Raw genomic sequence first — 26158 nt, 5'->3', positions numbered from 1 at the left:
AATTGATAGGTGGCTACCTTAACAGTCCGTTATCAGTTAATCATCATTAGTATGTGAAATATGTTAAACCAATTGGAAAACTGTTTGTAGGCTACATTATAAATTAAAAGAACAGATAAAGTGAATACCAAGTTACTTGGATAATAGATTAAATAAACACAAAATAATTACTTAATTTAATAGCTGGTCGGACAAAGGACTAAGGCGTCTAAATGGCTAAATTATTATAATATCTGCTTGTATCACCGGTCTTTTTACAACTTTTACATTACAAACTACTTGTGTGTTAATTAGATAACATAAAATACATTTTGTGTATTTTAAACATAAAAATGCAGGGTGATTGGATTTTTTTGATATTTGATAAGTAAGTATTTTCTGATTTTTTTTTGTATGTTTTGCGTATTTGGGCCCATCTCTGATTGTTGGTTGATACATTTTTAATCTGTTAAATTCTTAATGGCAATGAATTGATACCTACCATGCATCACCGAAATCTAATCAGTCCACCCTTAAGTCCAAGTGGACATTTTGAAGAGATTTCTTCAGAGATTCCTTAGATATTTTGTTGATAACAATGGGAAGGACAACCCAAAAATATGAAAGCCAAATCCCAACGTCCACACACTCAGACTCACAGACTTTGAGGCACACTCCTGGTGAATTCATGAACGTTTCAGGCTGTGTTTTCTTGAAATCTGATTGTCTACTTAAATCACTCAGTTTATTAAACAACAAAACACTAATAAACTTTTGAAACAATATGCAACTTTTCTCCTGAAACCTCTGACTAAATATGTTTCTATTTGTGTTTATGTGTAAACCTACAAGGGGTAAATTGAAATATCACAACATGCTGCTCCTCTTGTATTTTACCATTTCGGACCCTTGCAGACTCTCTCAATGAAACACTTACCAGGTTGCATCAGCTCAGTCAGAGGGCTCAGGGTTAAAGGCCGGAGAGGGGACACTGGGATTGGGCTAATGCCTGTAACAAACTACAGAGTATACATCTTCCTGTTTACAACAGCATGCACATGCCCAGTTTACATGAATGGCCATGAGATATGGGTTGTATGGGTTATGGGTCAGGTGTAAATAGTTCATCTCTGAAACAGTGCTCAATGGCCCCTTCTGACATAGATTTTTTTTTTCTTAACTGTTCCCATAATTACTATGTACGTGTGGACTAGGCCTAAATATGACGACCATCTCTGCTTAGTTTCCCTGTTACTTGGTTTGTGTGAGTGCCTTCTTTGCAGCTGTTGGACATACGCATGGCTGAGAATTATAAGCAACACTGGCAACACCTGGACAGTGTGTCAGTGCTCTTAAAATAAAAAATAAAAAAACGTGATTGCATTTAATTTCTTTTCAGTTAAAAAAATGTATTCTAGTTACCACTTTTGCATATTTTTGTCCATCCCTGAGCTGACACTAAGCTTCAACAGTTGCTTTAAGATATCGTAAGTGAATAAGGGTCTCTTTGTGAGCAGTGGAGTGGGCTTGTTACTCCCTTTGTTCCCAGTCATATCGGAGATCATATGTGTGGAGCTCCTTGTATTCTATTCAGACAGGAATGTGCTTTTCCCACTGTCGGTTACCTGTGATCCCATCATTCAGCAGGGCATCTGACCAGACAGACCCTGTCACTCACACTGACGCCAGGCACTACACTATTACAGCTATTTTTCTTTTCACTGTTACTTGGAAGTTTGGCTGACCCTTCTTAAAATTTCAAGTAGGGCTGCAGCTATTGATTATTTTGGTAATCCGGTGTTTGGTAACACTGATTATTCTGATGATTAATGGAGTACTCTGAAGAATTATTGCATGCCTTGAATTTTTGTTTTCATTAACTGACTTTTGCCTAGCAATGTACAAAAAAGAAAGTAAGTGAGGTCTCTTAAATAAACAACTAATTGGTTTCCTGTTTTGAAAAATCAACACTTGTATTGCTTAAATTGCAATGATATATGTCAGTGAAATGTTTTATAATATATATTGTTTGTATGGCAGCAGCAATAATTTTTACTACAGCAAACTTACCATAAACTCAATAATATCTCTGTGGAAACAAACCTCAAATGTAAATGAAATGATATTCGGAATGCCATCAGTGTATGAATGTATGTATGAATTACTGTAAGTAGCTTTTGACAAAAAGCGTCTGCTAAATGTAAATGTACATTTTGAGACGCTGGTAAGGGACAAACTATGGTAATCAGTTGCCTCATACGGACAGCTTTTGTTTTTAGTGTACCACTATGCTGTTTGTAACATTTAGCTATGAGCTGAGCTAGCTCTCTGTGTAAAACAGGGGCAGTGGATTAGAGACGTTTCCTCATGTTTAACAGATGTATTGATGAAAAATAGGAATTTTTCTCATGAGGGTTTAAGCAAGCAGTACAAAGGCAAAAACCACTACTGACCTAAAAGAACACAAAGGCCCGTCTCACATTTGCCAAACATCATCTTGATAATCCCCAAGACTTTTGGGGAAATATTCTGTGGACTGATGAGGCTAAAGTGGAACTTTTGGTGTGCTTCTGTTGTAAAACTAACACAGCATTTCAGAAAAAGAATATCATACCACCAGTAAAACATGGTGATAGTAGTGTGATGGGCTGGAGCTGCTTTGCTGCTTCAGTAGCTGGACGACTTGCCGTAATTGATGGAACCATGAATTTTACTCTCTACCAGAAAATCCTGAGGGAGAATGTCCAGCCATCAGTTTGTGAACTTCAGCTCAAGAGCTATGCATCAGGACAATGATCCAAAGCTCACCAAGATGTCCACCTCTGAATGGCTCAAAAAACAAAATTAAGGTTTTGGAGTGGCCTAGTCAAAGTCCGCACTTAAATCCGATTGAGATGCTATGTCATGACCTTATATGGGCCGTTCATGCTCGAAACCCTCCAATGTGCTAAATTAAAACAATTCTGCCAAGAAAAGTGGGCAAAAATTCCTCTGCAGCGATATGAAGATCTCATTACCAGTTATCGCAAACGCTTGATTGCCCTTGTGGCACAATCAGTTATTAGGTTTAGGGGGCAATTACTTTTTCACATAGGGCCAGGTTTGTTTGGATGTTTTTTTTTTGGGGAAAAAACGAAATCATCGTTTAAAAACTGCATTTTGCATTTTCTCACCTTTGTCCGATATTAAAATGTGTTTGATGATCTGAAACATGTAAGTGTGACAAAAAAGCAAAAGCAAAATAAATCTGTAAGGGGGAAAATACAGCACTGTATGTGTATATGTATGTGGAGGAGATCAGCAGAGGAGAGGACACAACGATGTGATCATCAATTACACTAAAACATAAAAAAAAGTACCGATAAAAGAAGCATCAAGGAGCATGCACAGTATTTCATAATTTAGCCCTCAGTGTCTGTTCAATACCGCATCACGTTCATCACAGCAGAAATGATCATCATTGTGAAAGACAATGTGCTGTATGATTAACTGAAGCCTCAAGGCAATCAACCCTAATTTCAAGCCATGACAATTATTAACTGTTTAATGCAGCAGTTTATCCTGTCAGTCATTTCCAATCTTTCAAACAACCTGTAGATTCTTTCAAATGGTAATACAGTAAAAGTTATTTGTTGTTGCTGTGGCATTATGATCACAGAAGCTTGAGTGACACAGGTGATTTCAGGCATTATTTGATATTTTCTTTTGTGCATAATTTGCAATCACAATTACAAAATGAAAACAGGCAAAGCTAGCATCAGTCTGTAGACAGATTCTTGTCAGCGCGATGGTGTCTCAATTGTGCAAGATGCAGTCATGAATCTTCACAAATGTGTAGTTAGGATCAAAATGAAGGCCGAGTTTGAAAATTGGTGTGGTCTGACCCACCCATCAGTACTGAGTACTAAGATAGGTTTGGTCTGAGCACGACTGCCAAAACTAGGGCGTAGGAAAGGGCTCATTGGCCAAATTTGAAGATGGGTGAGTCTGAAGATCTCTTGGAATAGTGCAGTAATCACCATTATGTAGTCATGGGTCAGATGGTGTGATCCCATTGCAAGATGGTCTCTTGTTTGTGTCTGTTTAGTTGTTTATTGGGCATTAGATTATTTTTGTGACACGTTTGAGTTAAACACCTGAAACAAGCTGATATAAAGCGTTTAACAGATCCTTTAAAATATTCTTGTGTTACTACATTATGTAACATGTGTCTCTGTGTCTCTGTAATCTCTTAGCTTTTTTTGTCTTTTTACTTTAAAGCACTTTGTGACGTCTGCTATAGAAATATATGTTGTATATATTTCTTGTTTGTAACTGCAGAGTTGCATAGCCTGTGATATTCCAGGCTAATACTGTAGGGGTTTGGGGTTTCTGTAACATGGGGTCAATTCCTCAGTTCTCAATATTATTCTTCTGGGAGGGGAAATGAGGAAATATTTTAGGGTCAGTCTCACTGCTGGCAGAGAATGTGGAGAATTTGGAAGTGAAAGCTCTCGTACATGTTCTCTGGGCCATTAGGTTAAAGGTCATTAATGTGAGGGAATACCAAGCTGATGGTGAGATTGTGAACACAGTGTGATAGCCCAGTGTTGCTCATGTTACCTCTGTGGTGTGTATTTGGGGAAAAGCTCTCACTGATATAATCCTTTTGATATTTAATGTAATGTTATGTCCGTCAGGGCTGCACGATGCAGCTGCAAATGTTTTAGTGAAAAACCTTTCATTTCAGTCGATACTGATGATTATTGATCATTTTAAAAAAGTCTGTCTGTTTGTCTTCATTGTATTTTTATAATTGACTTATTAATGTTATGATTGCTACTTTTTTATTTTCCTCACTCTCTGCTTCTGTTGTCTTGTGTCACATGATGATGGTGCGGCAGAAAACACACCACCAAACCTGTTAAATGCTGTCTGCATGTCACTCTTTGCATGCTCCATTTAAAAGCAATATGTTTATGAGCCAGGGCCTATTCATAACAGTTTGCATTTAATGCCTTTAAACTTTTGAACTTTCAATTGAATTTTCCTATTGCTTTTGTTTCTTAATGCTTGTGTCACTTCGTTGCACTGTTTTAATGTTGGCCACTGACTCAGCTCCACACAGATACAGCACACTGAGCAGCTGATAGGTACAAATATGACACAGAGCCTTTGATGGAATCCTCACCAACCCTAGATGAAGCCAGATGAGATAAACAAAACAGAAAGGCTGAGGACAGGAAAGTAAACCTGCATGTGTTCAGTCTGAACATCCACCAACATAGGATTTTTTTATCCAAGTGAAGTGCAGTGTTGTTCTCTGGCAGCTCCAGACACATTGTAGCCATGAAACTGTCAGGTATTGGCTGGGCTGCTGGGACAGAGTTAAGTCCAAATTTACCTCTCATCTTCTCTCAACACATTGAGTCAAGATGCCAGTTTCTCTGATTCCATCTGCACACATCAAGCCCTTCTGCTTTGAAAAATAACACCTTCCCATCTCTGTTTCTGCGCCCTCCTCTCTCACAATGTACAGTAATGAACTCAAATATTTGTATGGCTTAGGAATGCTGCTCATGGTTCACAGCAGACCTTTCATCACAGTATCAGAGCCCAGTCATGTGTGACAGGGCTGGAGTCACAGTGTTGGAGGAAGGATGAGATGAACAAATGCACTGAATGGTGAACTTGGTGTGCAGGCCGACAGGTGACTGTCTAACATAGTCATAACATCGCAGGGAAAAAACATTTATTTGTGTTTTGCTGTTTCCTGAATATACGCGTGTGTGCGCACACACGCGTGTATAGAGACACTTCTGCTCCAAAGTTTGCTATTACTTTTTTTATAAATTAAAATGAAACTAAATTGATCAGAAATACTCTTTACATTATTAATGCAGTAAATTACTATTTTAGCTGGGTAATTTATTAATGGAATATTTATGTACTCCCTGCAAAGATCAGCACCAACAATAATTAGAATAGAAAGAGAAGTGGGCCCTGAGCAAGTACATCAGAGTCTCTGGTCTGAGAAAACAGACGCCTCACAGGTCCTCATCTGGCAGCTTCATTAAGTAGTACCTGAAAAACACCGGTTTGAAGGTCAACAGTGAAGAGTCGACTACGGGATTCTGGCCTTCTATGCAGAGTAGCAATGAAAAAGCAAAAGAAAGATGGGCAAAAGAAGGCACTGGACACTGGACAGAGGAAGACTGGAGGAGAGTGTTTTGGACAGAAGAATCTAAGTTTGAGGTGTTCATCTTACAACAGGATAATGACCCAAAGCACAGCTCCAAGTCAGGTGGTTATTTACAGGAATATCGGAAGTTGGCGCTGTTGAGGTGTGGTCCTACTCCTGAAACTTCGCCAGATAAGCTTCAATTAAGATGTGAGTTTTCATGGAAGTCTCACACTCTGTGACCATATGTGACCAACATTATATACACCATATGTATATATTTTCTGGGGTCAAATTATACACATATATTTACATTACAGCCACTTTATTTTTGTTGAGTTCACTAGTGTTACGGAGGGGGTTTTCTCTAGACCCAAATGCAGAGATCAGAGGCTGGAAATCAGGTTTCAAGGAGTTTATTTCAGGAAAGAGTTCTTGAGGGAAATGGCGAATGAGGAGGACAGGCAGGCAGGCAGGCAGGCAGGGTTGTCTGATGACAGTATGCAGGAAACTCAGGTGAGCCAGTGGAGCAGGAAGCAGAGCAGAGAGGTGCTGGAGGATCTGCACTCCAGGCAAACAAAACCTGAGACATGACACATGAGACATGATACGTGACTTCTGTCCTTAGTTGGAGATAAGTGTGTTGTTAGTGTGTCTGCAGGTAGATGAATCTCAATGGTTAACTGAAATGTTACAGCTAAATCTGTTAAACTGTTGTGAGGTTCATGATATCAGCAGGGATGGCTAGTAGAGAGACAACCCACACATTGTATTTTGAATTCACTGCAATCAGTCTCATACTGCCAGTTTTGTACATTTCTCACTGCCATGAAACTAGAGCAGTGGTCCTCTATTTGTGGCCCCCAAACTATTATTCCTTCTCCATGTGTTTTGGTTGGGTCAGCACGTGTCGACTGGGACTTGTCTCCATGCCAACGATACACAGACAGCTGGGTCACTCAATGCTGCGAGCGCAATTTTTAACTTTCACTTTTGTTTTTGGAGCAGTTCGATATTGACATTTTGCCCCTGTAGGAGCCTCTAGATTGCACGAAAATGAAGTGTTCAAAGTTCACTGCTGAAAGAAAATCGGACAGTGAAAATCGGCAATTCGAAGAAGAATGGACTGAAAATATTGCATTCATTCTCCCTCCAACCAGCACGAGACCCATATGCTTAATATGCCAGGAGACTATAGCTGTGATGAAGATTTCCAATTTGAAACGGCATTATGAGACGAAGCATTGGAATTTTGAGGAGACATTTCCTCAAAATTCAGAGGTAGGAACAACAAAAATAAATGCACTGAAATCGTCATATCAAGCTGCAAGCAGGATTCTTGTCACATCTATGACACAACAACAAAAAGCGACAGAGGGCTCAGAGACTTAGAAACTTTGTTTTATTCAACTATTTTAATTTGTCAAAATGGAAATTACATTTTATTTTAGTTTGTATTTTTGTTGTTGTTTTGAACGAAAATGACATTTTGATTTTAAAATATATATATATATATATATATATATATATATATATATATATATATATATATATATATCTGTGTTATTGCATGTGGCCTGACCGACCTCAATACATGGACCTTTGAGTCATTGAAAAAATATTTGTGGCCCTTTAAGATTTGTATTTGAGTACCCCTGAACTAGAGCCTAATATCTTCAATTTTGGGGACAGAAGTTCTATAGATTTTCTCTCAACTGAACACAGATGTAAACATGAGGTTTTTCTGTTTTACCATTCAGTAGACTGAGTGGTGATTATTATGATTTCTGGGAGCCCTCTCTGCTGGCTACAACAGAAATGTCCCATGGCCTGCTTCAGGTTCTATGTTGCTGGGAACAAGTGGGAATTACAATTGGCTATGAAGCAGAACACTCATGCCAACATACAGAGGCTCCAATTTGACTGATGGACATATTGTCTCTATTTCTTTGCTGTAATCACTGAGCCATTTTGTGGATGTGGTGATACGCTGTTAGTCCAGCAGACTTGCTTACTGTTAAACTGTGGAGGTACTCAGCAGTGGCTGTGCATGTGTTTCCTATCAACATGGCTGTTGAGTACTGTTGAGTTCCAGCTCATTCAGAGAGAAATTAACCCCCTACTGTGGGATTGGATTTCACTGCCATACCACAATAAGTGACTGCATGAGCTCTGTGTGAGTCCGCAGAATGTGTTTGTTTTCATGTTTTTTTTTAGCCTCATACTGCAACAAACACACACAAAGATTGTGTGAATCTACACACGTACAGTCTTCACAATATTAATTTTGGCTTTCATGGATTGGGGATTCCCAACCCCTCCCCATGAATGCTGCCATTGTTGTGTTACATCAGACAGATACTCCTTCATGAAGTCGTGTAAATGTGCTTAATTTATTTAATTTGCTTAATTAAACCCAGAAATTGGGACCAGAACCTACCGTATTTTATTTGTCACTATCAAAAGTTGTGTCTAATTTAATGTTATCTGTCCCGTCCTCATTTTATTTCCTACTAAAGTTTCTCAACAATTGATTTTGGAGGCATTTTAAGTCTGATTTAAAAAAGAGAGAAAGGGAGCAGTCATGTCAGGCAGTGACAACCCTCTACCCTTATTCCATTTTGCCCATTGTAGCCATCCACAAACAGAGAGGAAACGAGTGGATGTGTCCATAGTTTGCAAAAGGGAATTCTGATATTTAGGTGGTGTTGCATTGTACTTTTTCAGTTGGAGATCAGAAGTTTTCATAGCAGCATTAATTCACCAGTTACCAACTCACTGTGTTGTTTTGGTGTATCAACAGAGAAAGTGGATTTGTTGCAGCATTTCTCCCAGATGGTTTTCAATGCCACCGATGTGTCCCTATTACTGGACAGTCGGAGGTGTCCAACTCTCCAAATCAGCCTTTACGGCAGTCTCACAATGGCCACTCAGCAGGCCTTTGGACAAAGGTACAGTTTTTTCTACTTTGTCTTCTCTGATTAAAGAGTTTCCACAGATGAACACATGTCTGTGTGTGACAATGATGATAAAATCCAAAATTTTAAGAAAGAGTTCAATGTTTTGGGAAATAGGATTACTCACTTTCTGTGTAAGAGGAACATGAAAAGATTGCTGACACTTTCACAATTGTTTTCAGAGCTGGACTTGAAATAGTTACGCAGGCTTAACATAAAGACTGGATGCAAAGGGAAACAGCTGGCCTGGATTTTTTCGACAGAGAATACAACACCTCTTATGATTACACATGAAACAAACTATCTTTAGGCTTAAAACATAAATTAATGAATCTGAAATCTAAACGTTGCCTGGGAGAAAGTAAAATGAAATAAACAAGCTGTCTGTTTGTTTGTCTGTTGGTTGGTTGGATGGTTGGTTTGTCAAAATTATGACACACAAACTACTGAACTGGCTGGTATCTATGAGTGAGTACAGTTTGTGTGGATCCAAATAAGAATCCAGATGTAGTGGAAAAGGGTTAAATATGTTTTATTTAATATTAGATCAGGCTGATTAAATTAAAGGGGACTCTAGCTTTGGCGGCGGTATGTGCTCTAACGAGTACATTCTAGACTTGAAAATTAAATAGTTGTTATCATTTGTCAAGCCGAAAATGTCAGAGACTGTTCGGGCAAAAATTTTAAAATAAAAATTTCAAGACGTCCAAACAAAAATAATATACATTTTAATAGGCATCTTATTGGTAATGAAGTAATAGCTTGGGGCACCACTAAAGGTGTTGGAAGGTGTGTTTCTGAACTTCAGACAGTGCCAGGCTAGCCGATGCCACCTACTTACAGTCTTTATACTAAGTGAGGCACGTTCTGACCCCAGTACTGTACTTAACATACAAAGTTTGATTTCAATCTTCTAATCTCACTTGTAGAATTTAAAAAAAGGCTTTTTTCCCAGAATGTTGAACTGTTCCTTTATGAGATGCATTTGGATTCATGGAAATGTTAACAGACATATTGCACATTACCATGGTATCCATTCATTTCAATCTTTTAAAAGCAGACTATAGATTTCTGAAATCTGTACTGTTTTTTGTGGTGTGGAGAGTTGCATTGCCCTGTAAGGAGGCCTCTGCTATCAGGTAATGCTGTAGCCATTAAGGAGGTGTACCTGGTCTGCAGTGGTGTTTGGATGCTCAGTGGTTTTAATGCTTTGTCTTTCTTACACTTCTTCCAATGTGTTAGTGTGCATGAGCTGAGTGTATGTTTATGTCTGCCCTTCAGGTTTTCTGTTGAATTCAGCATACTGATGGAGTTTCGCAGCTCTCAGAAGGAGGAAAGCAGTGTGGTCACTGTGTTAAACGCCCAGCATCACATCCACCTGCAGCTTCGTCTTGGCCCACATTCTTTAACCTTCATCTCCACCCAACACAGAGAATACGAGTATGTCGGGACACATGATCTGATATTGCTGTGATGATGTTCCCAGAACGTTATCATTAAAGATGATCCAGGACCATAATTGCAACAAACCAATCACATTTTTGTAATGTTTTAAACGTGTGGCTTTAAACCATGATCTTTTCCTAAACCCAAACAAGTAATTTGTTGCCTAAACCTTACCCAACTGCAACAGAAAACCAGATATTTAAATAATAATAATAATAATAATAATAATAATAATAATAATAATAATAATAATCAGCCAACTACGGCTAAAAATAAATCAATAGTAAGTTTCAGAAAGATCACAAACCCCACTCTCTTAGGTAAAAGTCTTGTGCTGTCTCTCCTCACTGTATAGGTTCTCAGTGGGCTCTCTGTGTGACGGACAGTGGCACCAGGTATCACTGGGTGTCTCCCCGCTCTGGCTGGAGGTTTATGTAGACTGTTCTCTGGTGGAGAGGGTGAACTGGGCCTATCCTTGGCAGAGCATCTCCACTGATGGCCTATTGATGATCGGAGGCAGCCTGGAGGGCTTTGAGACACCCTTTGATGTAAGGAAATGTATAACTGCTTAGTGTTTATTTCTCCTAACTGATGGTTATACAGATAGCTGAACAGATTCCTCAGACCCTTATTTGCCACCTGGTGGCAGTAGAAAAGCTTGATTGTACTCTGTTTTCCTCACCTAATGTCTAATTGTCCCTTTAAGTGTGAGGCAGTCACTTTATTCATATGCAGGACTAATCAAAGTTTTGAGTTTGAATGGACACATGGTTGCATGCCCCCTCACCTCCACCTGTCATACCCTGTCCTGTGAAATGAAGCCCAAAAAAACAATTTAAAAAAGAAGAAAATAGTTCAAGTCTTGCCTTCAACTAATCACGTAAAAGTAGAGAAGTATTAGAAACACTGGGCCTCATTCACCAATATCTTCTTAAGAATCTTCTTAGATTCTTTCTTAAGTTGTTCTTAAGAGGTTCCTTAAGAAAACCCTACGTCAGATTCACCAACTCGTTCGTAAGCCTCAGAATTGTTCGCAGCTGTGATCTTACATTGATGAAAGCCGCAGGAGCAATATATATATATTGTTTTGCAGGCCTTGGATGGAGAAATGCCACGTATAAATAGGGTGGGGGGGTTACTAATTGATGGCATGTTTCCAATTTACTTGATCTATCTTAAATCATTGGCACATTTAATTGATTTTAGAATTTAAATTCTTTGTAAATTACCAAAAATATGAAATGAATAAATAAATGAATAAATATGACAGAATTATCACTGTAATATTGCATTTTATTGAACTACACAAGAGAAGAAAACACAACCATGCCAACATTTCGGCAACGGAAATGTGCGTAAGAGTACTCCTGAGTGTTCGTAGGATTTGTTCTTGCCTAAGAAAAAATCCTAGATAAGAAAAAATTCATGAATGCCACAATCTTCGTAAAATCTTCGTAAGTGGGACTTAAGAACAAATTTGGTCGTAAGAACGGTTCATGAATGAGGCCCAATGTACCTAAAGGTGAAAAAGTAAAAGATCTCAATGGTCCTCATCAGTGCTGTTTTTACATGAAGTTATCAGATAATTGTTATTAGCATTAACTGTAAACAACAATCTTATGTCATAGTTGGCTGTGGTTGAACCCCTTTGAACCCCTTACAGTTGTTTAATGCTTTACTTCTTAAAAACATCTTATAAACCCCTTGAACTGGCTGGTAACTGAAGCATGTAGTTGAGTTTCCTTTTAAAATGTAGTTGAGTTGAAGGACAAAGTAGCATAAAATGGAAATACTTGAGTAAAATAAAATATCAGCTTTGGACTTTATTACATCCCATGGCTGGTCTTTGTTGATGAAATGTCTCATCATGGCCAAACTGCATTTTATCATGATAAGCCTTCTCATATTATCTTATCTGAACTTTCATTTCACTGTGCAAGAGTTTAATGCCACTGGTACCACCACCTTCGGTTGTGTTTCATGATCTGCTCTTTTAGTGTTGCAGTGATAGTCTGCATCAAGTAATGTGACCAGGGTGAGTGTCCCTTTACACCTCTGACAAGTCCAGACCAAGCAACCTGAGTGCTGTTGTCTCTTGCTGACAGTCTTCATCCTCTTTCTTTCTGTCTTCATTTATCATATCCCCCAAGTTTGTGTGGCGGATCCAAGTGCACTGCTGTCCGAGCGGTCAGGAAGATTCAAGCAGCAGTGATTGTGCATGAGCATCAATAATTGTCCTCACGTGGCCCTCTTGACCTCATCATTAGTGTCAAGTGGACAGAGTTGGTATATAGTGAGAGGAGAGTTAAAGGTATAGCTCTACATCTGATGTTTATCTATGGATAACCTGTGACCTCTTCTTCATCCTCAGGGTGCTGTGAGACAAATTACTTTTGTGATGGGGGATCCAGATGCTGCCAGAGACCATTGTGTTTTCCAAAGGCCTGCCTGCAACCTAGCAACCTCCAATGCACTCCGGGTAGGGGAGTCACGATAAACTTTGTTTCCCCCTTTTCTTGATTATTATTTTTTTCCTTGGGGAAAAAGTACAATTTAAAACATGAAATTCCCTTCACATTTAGTACTATTCAACATCTTCATGATCTTCTATGGTTCTGGTAAATCTGTGTCAGGTCTGATGAAATTATGTGCAAAATTACATAAATGAGAGCCAAGTTATAATATACTGGAACTGTGTGAGGTGTCACCACAGTTTCTGTCTCAGAATTGATTGTATGCAACTTTCCTGATGATACAGTTTGAACAATTACATTTCAGTCTGTATTCTTCAGTCTTTAGACATGTTTTAAGATGTTTATAAAACATTGTACTATGTTTATTAATGTTTTTTTCTGATATGGTGTTTCCATAAAAATCACATCTACTCTTTCTTCCTTGTTAAAATACTGAATCTAGGAAAATGCAAATATGTGTTTAACTATTTCACATGACGTTTCCTATATTATTGAAACTTTCAACTGTAGGCAAAAGAATAAATATTTTTGAGTGGCGTTAGATTTAGCCTTTTTAGATGCTGCTTGAATCTACAGTTTTATCATTTTAAATCTGGTTCTTGCTTCTTCCTCTCTTTGATCATTCAGAACCTGCATTATGGCACCAGCCCCTATGAGTCATCTGACAGTGAAGATGGATCTGCAGATAGGGAGGTGATGCAGTGGGTGAGTCCTCAGTAAGGACTGTTCACTGTTGACACACAGTTGGTAGAATGTACAATTTTCACCGACATTGCACAGACTTTGATTGAGGTTTGAATCGAGCTATCCTGTCTGAGTGATGGCTCATGTTGGGATAGTGGTGTTGGATTTGTTCACATCATGTGTTTCTACAGTAAATACTAGTGCACCGAAATGAGAGGTGCATTCTTGGAAGTTCATTATAATAAAAGTTAAACTCATTTTACTGATTTGTAGTTTGTACTTACAAAGCTCTGCCTTTATACTTCCTCATGGAGAAATGGCAGTATTTCAATAGCAGCATGGAAATGATGCCTGTATCAGCACTGAGTCATCACAGCAGCATGTGATGTGTGTGTTCATGTGCAAATGCTGAAGGATGTGTTGGCTCTGATCAGCACTCCCTCAGGGAGAAGCTTGATTTGGCCCTGTGTTCATTCATAACTTACATCCTCAGTGCTGCCTCTATTCAAACTCAAATGATAGTTGCCAACTTTCCATGCTCAACAGAGGTTGTAGGGTGGTGGAAGGCTAAAGGTTAGTGGTTTTGACGTCTCCGTGCATTGGGAAAATCCACCGCTAGAAAGTGGATGATTAAAGATCTGCTTGGACAAATCTATTTTTTGCCTTCATTGCACTTTGTACTCTCTTTAAAACATGACTGCCTCATCCAAAAGGGAGAATGTCTGACTTAAAATGCCACTGATTTGAAATTGGGGCTTCCTCTGTGCTGATGTCTAACCATATGTATATATATTTTATCAACAAAAACAATTTAAATAGTGCTACTTTTCCAATGTTTGTTCAGTTTATTGTTTAACACGATATACACTTGCCCACCATCAGAGAATGTGTCACACATTTTATATTGACATTGCTGTCCCTTTTATGTTTTTGGTTACACTGACCATTCATGGAAATGGTGCAAATCAATGGCCAAAACTGATCAGTGGCAATATTGATTATTGTTTTGTTTTTGCATCTGTTTGATGAAAGTGAGTTATTATGCATTACTTATTTTTAATGTCAGCAAAAAGTTACAAACTTGCACATCTAAAGGACACAGGGCAACATTAGCAGTTGTTATAAACTGTGTTTGTCCAATATTCACTTTGTGGGTTTTGTTACCTGCCCTTTCCTGGTCTGCCTATGCCTTTTTTTATTTTAAAGTATTTTTTGGGCCTTTATTGATAGAACAGCTTAAGAAGTGACAGGAAACAGGATGAGAGAGAGGGGGGAGTGCTTCGCAGCAAAGGGCTCCAGCCCTGCGACTTCGCCATTTTGACTTAACTTTATATTATTAAAGTTTGCTTTTTGTTGTTGTTAACGGCTATGTTGGTGTCTTGCAATTGGGTTCTTTTAGCAAAAACATAACAGTACCTAATGACCACATGGACTTCACCAAGACCTCTCTATTAGGAGCTTATTATGCTCCACTCTCGAGAGATTGTGCTCTGCCATTAAAGGCTCTCTTGACATTTAGTGAAGGTTGTATATTTGTTTAATTTTAATTACTTTTTAATGGCTTGTCAATTGCCCCAGGGGACAAATAAAAGGTTTTTTTTGATTGAATCGAATTGAATCCTCTCCTGTTACTGCATTGGGTGTCCTGAGGGGCCAGAATGTCCTCTACGGACATCATGACTGAGGTGAACAGACCGTAGAAGATGTTGATGGGGGAAACTAAGAAGACAAAAAGAGACAGTGACCAAGTGAGACAAGAGATGAGAGTACATTTCAGACTGACTTTTCGTCGTTGGCAACATGGCTTGATAAAAGGCTGCAGACAGGAGCCGAGCTTCACTTGATGTCCTGTTAGTTGTAAGGGAATCTCCCCTTATTGAGGTAGAAATTTGCTAATTCTCCGAAGAATTTTAGACTCTGTGTGATGAATAAGATCACTTTAATACATGCAGCATGGAAAGCAGACCCAAAGTCTTCTCTGCAGTCTTCCAATTGTTTCCAACTTAAAAACAACAGAATAAGGATTACATACTTTTACGACAGTTGTTAACCATTTCATCCCAAAACAATGACCCCCAGATGTTTGTGTTGATCATGTCCCAGGACAGTGACCCTTTGATGCTTTATTGGAATGCAAATGTAATCCTATCTACCTTCCTGTTACCACCTCAGGCAAAGAAAATTGCCCCTTGTGTGAATTTCTGACCCTTTACACCTAAGGGGTAAGAGAATCTCCCCTCCTCTCACATCCTGATATGTTCTCTACCATACATTGATTACTGAATTCAAAACTATTTAATTTCTCACACTGTTCCGGTGTCAGAGGCTGATATCCTGACACCCCTTGTTGACAGACATTCCTCCTGGTCCTGGGCCGTACCCTGGGTCAGTCTGAGCCTCTCCTGCCACTATGTCCATAGATAATGCTGAGCCCAGTTTGGTGTGGTTTGAATATTGCTGAATATAACAGCGCTGAAAGTGATTACTTGAATATTTGTTGATTTAAACCTTCACAAAAAATGCAGTATTCCTTTTTGAATTTCTTTGGGGGGAATCTGTTTGTTGACATTGCTCACTCCCCCCTTGGGCCGTTTCAGACTCAGATTAAGAAGAATCCCAATTTGTTACATTGGTTAGATTATCAAAGTAAGTCAGGGAAATCATCCAGACATTCTTGAACTTGTCATTATTAACCCTTAAGGGGGATTTTATTTTCTCCAACTTAATATGAAACACGATATCTATCTGATCCATCTGACATGGGATGGAGGTTTTAAGCTCTTCCAGTTTAAAAGTATTAGACGTCCGGCCAATAGTGAAGGCCACCGCACTATACATGTTTGACGGCCAGTCATAGTCATGGTCTCACACCAAATATAGCAATTAATGGATGTGGGTCAATAGTTGTACTAAAAACTTCCCTCAAGGATTTGAATATAGCTAACCAAAATGCGCTTATAGCAAGGCAGGTCCAAAACATATGTATTAAGGTAGCTGGTGCCTGTTGGCAGTGGTCACATGTTGGTTGGTAGAAACTTGTATCATCAAAGTAACTAAATGAAAAAAAAAAAAAATGTAACAATTTTTAAAAAATCCCTATGGTAGCAACTGGAAACGACTTTGTTAGAAACTCGACAACACATATTTAGTGTAAAACTTGTCATGACAGCAGGCCAAAAAAACACAGCCTTCACTTTAAGTGGCAGCCTATTCTTTCAAACACAAGAATGAGTGAGAAAAGCAGATCTGGAAACAGTCTTACACAAATTTTAAGCACAAATTGACCGAGGTGGCAACGAGGAAATGTTCTCCGGCTGTGCACATATTGCAATGGTCAGTCTGCGCTGCATGGATAGAACAGGTAGCCTGCCAGTTAATCCTTCGGTATGGGCGTATCCTCGCTCCCCACGTGGTTCAGTGCCTCCAATCATCTTGATAATATTAGCCTTGACAACTGGTGAACACATCCTGCTATGACTTGACCCTTTGTGTTGACCCACTGAATATGCAAGGGAGTATTTCAGGCCAGCCTCATGAAGCTGTTTCTTTACCAGGTTGTCAACTGCTGTGCATTCTCCAAGGATAGGCGCAGAATCAGTTCTTGTAGTCCGGTAGCTATGCAGGCGTGCAATCATGGCTCATGGGGGCCCATTTGACTGGGGCGGTCTGAGGGTAGGATGAGCACTTTCAACTTCTGTTTATGAGGGAAGCTGCAGGTTTCAGTGAAGGACGTAAGGCGGGTGCCTTCTATTTTTTCTGGAAGACCAACAATAGGATTGTTCTGCTTTCCTGGTCACCCAGACAAGCATGAAGCTTCCTGTTCTCAGCCCTCAGGTCCACGTAGGAGTTCTCCTGCATGGCAAATCTGCTATCCACATCGTTCAGTTGTATTCCATCTCTTGGATTTTCACTACCTGAGAGGAGACTCTGGGCTGCAGTGTGGTGACAGTGCTCCAGAGCTTGGAAAGGATTTCATCTGTCATAGCGTCTAGCATCCCCTTCAAGTCATCACGGGTAAGATCGATGTTAAGGCTAGCATTAGCATATGTAGCCTTGTGACTGGCCGTGGTATGGCTATCGTTAGCCGCATGTCTGTTAGAGTTTCTCGCTCTCGTGCTCGGCTTTTGGCTCATCGCCTGGTCCTGGTATTTGCTAAGCATTTTGCCAAGTTCAACAACAAACTCTTAAACACAATAAATGTGTGTTACGTAAAGATAGTGATGTTCCTGGGTTTCCCTCTTCAAAGGTGTCGGCGTGTAGTTCGATAATAAAGGATACTGCGGAGGCAGGGCCGGGTGGAAATAGAGCAATCTTTATTAAAACAAAATCTAATGCCTTGAGTCCGGATCAGAAGCGGCCGTGTTCTGATATTATCAAATCTCTGGACAAAACAATGCCAAAATGCTTGTCCTCTGCTCCATCAAAACCTCAGCCTTTGCTCTTACGAGGTTTTTCCAAAAGCCACCCCCTGTTCCTTCTGTCAGGGCCTTTTTTAAGAGTCTTTTCTCAAGGACACCCACTTCTTCTGATTGGTTCCCTTGCCAAATTACTTAACAGACAAAAAGGAGTTTGACCTGTGTTTAGGCATCTCTCATTATTTGGCATGCAGGTCAAACTTAGCTAAGCACTTTACCGTCTGTCACCTTTGGCCCCTCACAGTTAGAAGCCGACTTCTGGACCTTCATTCACACAATGAAAATCAATGAGTCATGACTGAATCCAAATTAAAGTCATCACCTGGTTTTTTACATATCCAGTCCCTCTTGGATCGCTTTGGATCAATTCTTAAAACTTATTAGAAATTTAAAAAAAAAAAAAATCAAACATAGAGCTTGTTTTTCACGCGAGATTATGCGCGAGGTTTTGACCGGTCCGGATGTGCATTGTATTAATATGTAATGAGGCGCGCGTTGATTGGCCGCAGGAAGGACAGAGCCGGAATGGGGGGCGAGCCTGCATGCACACAGACTCCAAAACATAAACAGCCCGCTGTCATGGCGCACACACTAAATGACGAACCTTACGGAATTCAGGCATTTATGTACGAGCCGGAGTCGGAACCCGAACGGGAGAGTGAAGAGGCAGAGACGGTGGAAGAGACACGTTTACAGCAGGATGTCTCTGAATGGTAAATTCTTTTTTTTTCCTTCTTACTTTTCACACTCGTGTTTTACATGTAAGACCTGAGTTTTAATGCTGGCGGTCACGATGTATGGCGTGAAAATGACAGAGAAATGAGCAGATTCGGCGTGCTCACTCAGAAAGTCTGGCTGAGGACGGCTGTGAGCCGATGCTTATGCAAGTAGCCTCCTGTGGTAACGTCACCACAGGAGCAGAGTCAAAATCTCATGCTTTAGGAACGCGCACTATTGTGCGCTATTCCTGTTCAGAAAAAGAGCCAAAGCGAAAAAAATAAGCCACTTTCAAACTCCAGCTTTTCAGGCAAGTTTCAACAGAGGTCCAACACCAATATGCATGATTTAACAAGAGAAATTGCAATTTCCGGGTGATGACTCCTTTAAGTAGATCAGTCATGATTTAATCTAACCTAAGTAGGTCAGAATGTGTTGTCCTCCAGACACCTCAATAGGTTGATGATTAAAGTTAATAAATATCAGAACAGTTGAGGAGCGTTGGAGTTCGCGTCTTCAGTGTCTTCATGAAACCTGTGACTCCTTTTTTAATTTTTATTGTAACATTCCCTAAACATACAAGTTGTTACTTTAAATAGGGACTGCTTAAGCTGGTAGCGAGGAGACTCGCCCTACTTCTCACTGCCTAAGTCCGAGCGCCTACCCTGCTTCTTCTGACTTGGCACCTGACCTGAATAGCCCCTGAGTAAGATACATCCACCAGCCAGGCCTGTTAATGTCAGCTTTCCTCTAAATCAGTGGTTCTTAACCGGTGGGGCCCGCCCCCCTGGGGGGGCGCGGACACTCTACCGGGGGGGCGCGAGTAGGCTACAGGATGGGAGGAAAAAAAAAATCTGGGGAAAAAAAAAAAAAAAATCACGAAAATTCCCCCCATGTCGAAATGCAAGTGGTTGGACTATTTAAACACACAAACAAATCATCCTTCTGGCGACTTTTTTGTCAAAAGCGACTACCGACTTTTACTGGTGTTATTGGAGACTTTTGTGGTGTTTGGGGACTCTGACTTGAAAGCACGTATCACTCTGCAGTTACTGTGCTCAACGAGCAGCGGGTGCTGCTGTGAGTCCCTCCCCCGTCCAAAAGCGCTCACAGGCGGTCAGTCTCTCTGTAGCCTCGCGCAGCAGTCAAGCCTGCAGTCCTGTTTGCTCAGGTACCCATAAGTAAATTATTTTGTCATGTATTGACAGTAAATCAACTTCAATGGTAAACCCCATCCACCTTGTTCCTTAGTGAGTTGTAGGTGCTCCATTTTAGTTAAGGGTTTCCTGCCCACCCAAATAAAATCTGACATTGCTTTATTAATATCTCTGATATCATTCGTTTTGAAGTAAATAGCATAGACACAGGGTAAGTGATTTGAGGGAGGATCTTGATATGGTTAAGTCTGCTGAGATAGAAGATGGACAGATTCCTCCATTTCACCATATTTTCTATAAGGCATTTTATCAAGGGATTAATATTTTCAGCATACAGTTGGTTAACTTTTGGTGTGTCTGTAATTCCTAGATAATTGAATCCTGCCAGGGCTCAGCAAAACAAAATCAGGTTCAGAATGTCCCTTACCGAACAAAGGCATTATTTCTGATTTTTCAAAGTTAACTTTGTATCCAGATATCAATCCAAATTCTTTAACACATTTTATCAGAGCTGGTACTGAGGTATCCAGGTGTGTTGGGGTCAAGAGGACATCATCTGCGTACAATAGAATTTTGTGTTCTTTTGTCCCTAGTGTTGTTCCTCTAATTTTTATTTTTATTATTTTGCCAGATTGCAATTGCCAATGGTTCTATAGCCAGAGCAAACAGAAAAAGGGAGAGTATTTGCCCCCTGACAGATTTATTTTGTTTTTTCTCTTTTGTCACACTTATATGTCATCATCAAAAAATCTTAATATTAGACAAACATAACATAATGAATACAAAAAGCAGTTTTTAAATGATAAAACCCCCCTCCCATTCACCCCCCTCCCATTACATCTGGTGTAAAACTAAAACTTTCAGAAAAAGAACATCACACAACTAGTCGAACATGGTGATAGTAGTAATAGTGTAATGATCTGGAGCTGCTTTGCTGCTTCAGGACCTGGATGACTTGCCGTAATTGATGGAACCATGAATTCTACTCTCTACCAGAAAATCCTGAAGGAGAATGTCCAGCCATATTGCTAAAGTTCAAAGCAAACTGACAGTAATAAAAATCACTGAATATCCTTAATAATAGTATTATGGAAGTAGCTTCACACTTAATAGAGTGATGTCTTATATATATACCAAGTTGCTTGTGAATGATAAGACTACAATGAATATCAAACATACTGTAGCATCTTGATTGCTGGACCTGGTGCAAGTTTTGTATAATGCCCCAAAAATTAGATAAACACACAAATCACATGATAAATCTAATGAATTGAATCTGACTCATGAAATCCATAGTGAATGTGGTGATTTGGGCACTTAGTTTCATTGAATGTGGTCGTGTCCATTGAACATAACATTCTGGTCTGGTCTTCTGTTCAAACAGAGGGAAATGTCTCTGCATTTGAACAGTGATGGATCCAAAACTTTGTATTTTTGTCGTTAATTCCATGTCTGCTCAAAAGGTTGCATGCTGCACACCTTTCAATGCTGCATGTTTGGCTTGATGTACATCCAACCTACATTATCAATGTGGTATGATGAACTACCATCAATTCTTCCTTACAAAAGGTTATCCAATGTATTGCAAGGAACCTTAGATGTTTTTGACAGAGTGGTCCCTGCTCTGTTAGTATTTTGGTTGTGAGTGGTCAGCAATAACATGTCCTGGAGTAGCTTGAGCTTAATTTGCTCATTAAGCGTTTTGTTTGGCTGTTGTTACAAATGTCTTCCTTTTTTGTTTTTGTCAATTTTCTATTGTGTTTTTTAAAAATTGTTTACCTAACCCTAACCCTGTTTTGTATATGTGTTCATGCTGTGACAGCAGAATAAGAGAGATGTGTATTTAATTTTACATACATACAATATGCTGATCTCTTGCTATGATTTGTGCTGTTTTAAAAAAAAAAAAAAAAAGAAGAGTATTAAATAAATAACAAAACACGAGAAAACCATCAAAAATGATCGGAAAACCAAGTTCAAGTATAAATGTAAGAGCATCTATGAGCTAATCATCAACAAAGATAGTGATGTCACATTTCAAGAGGCAGCAGGTCTGCACACTGGCTGCAGCTCGTTAATCCGGAGGTATGTGACTGTTTGTGAAGCCAACCATTAGAAACCTGAAACAGGCATTAGTCCTTTGCTCTCATACACAGTCTTCTGTCAGTCCATGGTACATACTACAGTAGAGGAGTGATGTGGAGACATCAGTCAACGTTTTTATGTTTTCATGGACTAGATTCCCCATTCGTGGGTTCACTGGAAGGTGAATCCACCTGGACACAATTTACTCGTCTTTAGAGGCTGTCCTGTAAATCTTTATGACATAAATTCATTCCATGCTTTGGTTATGGCTCATGGATTACTGAAGGAACACATTGGATCTTAAACTTGGACTGCATTTAAGGACAAAATAATGGGTTAAATAATAAATCGAATTAAATTCCTGGCGGTATGAACAAAGGTACAAAATCAGAACTCTTAGAACATCAGGTAAGGAAAATGTGGCCCATATTGCTCCTTAAATAACAGATAAAATGTAATGATCACAAAAATAACTGAATATAAACTTTTTCCACAAAATATAACGTGAATGAAGAAATGAAATATATATATGAAATAACAGGCAGAGACATAAATATGTGATTATAAATAGGAAGTCAAATGTATATTAAATGTTGTGGGTTTGACTGATGGATGTTTGGATTATATTCTTTAAACATGAAAAAGTCTTCTGACAATAAAATGAACAAAAAAACCAATAAAAACAAACATTTCTGTTGGAGAAATTAGGCTCTCTCAGGTTTTATGTATGTTTGTCATTAGTTAGCATTTTAAAAGCTTTACCTGGACAGTTTTTTACACACACACACACACACACACACACACACACACTAGGAGCTCTGGGGAAAGTGATGTGCGTGAGTCGGTCCACACTAAATTATCTTAGCAAGCATAACATGTACTACTGTTTAATTTGTAATAGCTTTTCATACAAGCATGCAACAGAAAACACCCCTACCCCTTTCTTCAGACTGGCCTTTGGAGACACATGAATGAACACACCCCAGTCAATCTTGCTAGCCAACTGGCAGATGTGTTAGCAACTAGTTTGCCATGTTCAACAAGCTCTCCTAGCTTTTTTTTGTTTGATAAATACACAAAAAAACAACTCTGTTGAATGCCAAAATGCCACAGTTATATAAAAACAAGCAGAATAGCCATCACAAACCTACTTCAGACTGAAAAGGATACCCAGCCTGACAGTTACTCCGTACTGCTGTAGTGGTGTTCTTTGTGCTAACTGGGTTGGCTTGGCTCGGGCTGTGTGCTTCGTACTAAAGTTAGCTGCTGAACTAGGCTGTTGCTACCGCCAAAGCTCTGTTCTATGGCTTAGGGGCCATGTGCTCTGTTTTACTAGGTTAGCAACATGATCATTGTTGTCGTCACTAAACATATCCAATTACCTCATGTCACACTCTCGTGTAAGAAAACAACGTTATCATAATGAACATAAAAAACAAACATGGCTATTGTTAGTACTCACAGCTGTCGTGCTCGGGTTGTAGTAAGACATTTTGGGCACACTTTCTCTGCCATCCTTTTTTTTATTTGGGCCTTTTATCGGCTTTATTCATAGAACAGCTGAAGATAGGGCAGGAAACAGGATGAGAGAGGGGGAGTGACACGCGGCAAAGGGCACCCAGGCCGGGACTCGAACTGGGGCTGCTGCAGCGAGGACAAAACCTCTGCACATGGGACGCCTGCTCCACCAACTGCGCTAAACGGCGCCTCTTTCTCTGCCATTCTTGTGCCACTAGCTCACTAATAGCTTTAACAATACATCTGCCTAGCCTTGTGGAAGACTCCAGTCCTGCCCAGTGAGTGCAGGCAGGCAGGTACAGTATGTAGGTAGACAGACAGGTAGCCTTTCCAATCATTTCATACAGGCTGACTAAGGTTTGATGGGCTCATTAGGGGCCTGCAACAGCCACAGATCCTGGATGTTTTTTTTTCTCTTGGTTGTCAGAGCATCTGATTCTTTTGATTGTTGTCAGGATGTTGAGAGATTTTCTACAAATGAAACAAAAAATGTTTTACGGATAACTTCCCAGCCCTAGCTTTAATAGAAACATGTATGTGAGGTGTCTGGATGGCAACACGCCGACATCTTTTGATGAAGAGAGCCCAGAAACCACTTATGCATGTCTTTTTAAAACTGCTGTCAGATCCTGTGCAGTAGTAATTCGATTATTGTTACATTTAGGCCACAGAGAAACAGTCATTATTCAGGATGTGAACTGTAAAGGCCTCATTCTGACTTAGCCAAAGAACTATTTCAAATCTTTGAGGAGACAGTGTGCAGGGTGGTATAGCTCTGAGCCCAGATGCTTTTTCATTTGCAGAGGTCATCTGCAACAGAGCAGAGGTTTAAAGTGGGGCACGTGTGCTGCAAATGTATGTATGATGTACCAGATGTCTACACTCTTTTTAGTTGTCAGCACTTATCTTTAATCTCAGACCTCAGATCAAACTCTGTGGCCTGTAATTTGGTGAAACCAACTTCAGTTGAATACAGAGAGTGAGACAAGAAACATTACTACAACATTACCAATATACATATTCCAATATAAGCAGCTGTTGAGTCTGTGATGTTTCACACCTGATGCAAACCTTTCCTGGGAAAAGACTCTGTTCCTTTTGACAGAGTAATCCTATAGAGCTAGTGTCTCTGACATAGTTAGACTGTGTACATTTGTGATGGGACTTAAAGCAGTTTATTTGCTGAGAGATTTCACTCTTAAACACAATATATAGCCAACCAATGAAAGCCTCATTCAAGATAAACACTCTGAATGTGATCCCCTCTGGCAGTGACGGTATGACCACAGGAGTCCTGCTGGGTTGAAGTAAGTGTAATCATAGTGTCATGTCGACACTAACTTCTGCTTTGTAAGTAATTTATTTTCTCACTGAATTCACAATTGTGTGCCGTTGCTTCAACTCCATTTGTGCTACAGTGAATTAAGTTAACCATAAAACATTGTCACAGAGAGCAACATTTGATCCAGCGCAACATTGAGGTAAACTGAGCGAAAAAGCCACTGCATACTGTGAAATTACTGTGTAAGCGTAGCCGGGATGGTCTGCAAACCCCAACTACACTGCATTGTGTTCTGGTACGCAATCACAGGCACATCATGTTGAACTCAGGTTTATTCCTGTTTGAATCCAGAAAGAGCAAAATGTTGTAATATAGCTTCTATCTTATCAACAACTCGCCTCTCACAGTCAAGCTGAGTGCTGACTGACATAAGCTTGAGGATAACTCATAACATGTCAATAAAAAAAGTACAATAAACTATAAAGAAATTTCAAATATTGCTCTGTGTCTAATTACATGACATGACAATGCGCATACATCCCTAGCCTACAATAACAACTTAAAATTCAAAATGACTCATTACAGCGTGTTATTAACAGGCCCTCGCTCAACGCACATCAGGCTGTGGCACTGTCAGAGGGCGCACTCACCTGTTACCTGGTGTGATACATATGCATACAAAATTTCGTTCATCTATGTGCATGTAGGAAGTGTGATTGGTGGATATGAGGCTGACTTCCTGTGTCCAGTGGGTGGCACTATGGAAAAATGAAATGAAAAATGAAAGTTAGCGTACGCCATTCAAGATGGCCGACTTCCTGTTGGGGCAAAACATTCCTCAAAATGAACCCCAGGCTATATAGATGAGACCTATGAGTCCTGCAAATTTCATGAAGATCAAAGAAGGTTTTTGGTCACATGACCTGGCGTTAGGGGGCACTATGGAGTCCCCTGGCCACACCCACACCCGATCATGTTGAATCATAAGAATTTTCACCAGATGTGATGTGTGTACAGAGTTTGGTAAGTTATGGGTATGTTTAGGCTGCCACACATGTCAGAGACAAACACTTCGAACTTACAGAAACAATAGGGTTGTCGCACTGATAGTGCTTGGACCCTAATAGCTTTATTGTCCAAATATACAAGGAATATGACTCAGGTTTTGAGTGGAGCATACAGGTAAAAACAAGGGAAACAAAGTTCAATAAAGATTGACATAGAAGTACTAAAGACACACGTCCTTCAGTAAAGTCATTTATTGTATAAGAATGTTTTTTTTTA

General features: G+C 39.6%; 1 protein-coding gene across 1 annotated transcript in view; it reads left to right on the top strand.

Moving 5' to 3' along the window:
* The window catches only part of LOC115580941 (collagen alpha-1(I) chain), a 137396-nt gene that overhangs the window by 12793 nt on the left and 98445 nt on the right, over positions 1-26158 (top strand). Inside the window, exons 2-6 of the mRNA XM_030415680.1 lie at positions 8943-9090; positions 10378-10536; positions 10898-11090; positions 12914-13021; positions 13644-13721. Coding sequence (XP_030271540.1) covers positions 8943-9090; positions 10378-10536; positions 10898-11090; positions 12914-13021; positions 13644-13721 — 686 coding nt within the window. The remainder of the gene's footprint in view (positions 1-8942; positions 9091-10377; positions 10537-10897; positions 11091-12913; positions 13022-13643; positions 13722-26158) is intronic.

Source organism: Sparus aurata, chromosome 5 (assembly GCF_900880675.1).
Source record: "Sparus aurata chromosome 5, fSpaAur1.1, whole genome shotgun sequence".
NCBI classification, from domain to species: Eukaryota; Metazoa; Chordata; class Actinopteri; order Spariformes; family Sparidae; genus Sparus; species Sparus aurata.
The sequence above is the reverse complement of the archived record's forward strand: the minus strand, read 5'-3'. Positions and strand labels throughout refer to the sequence as shown.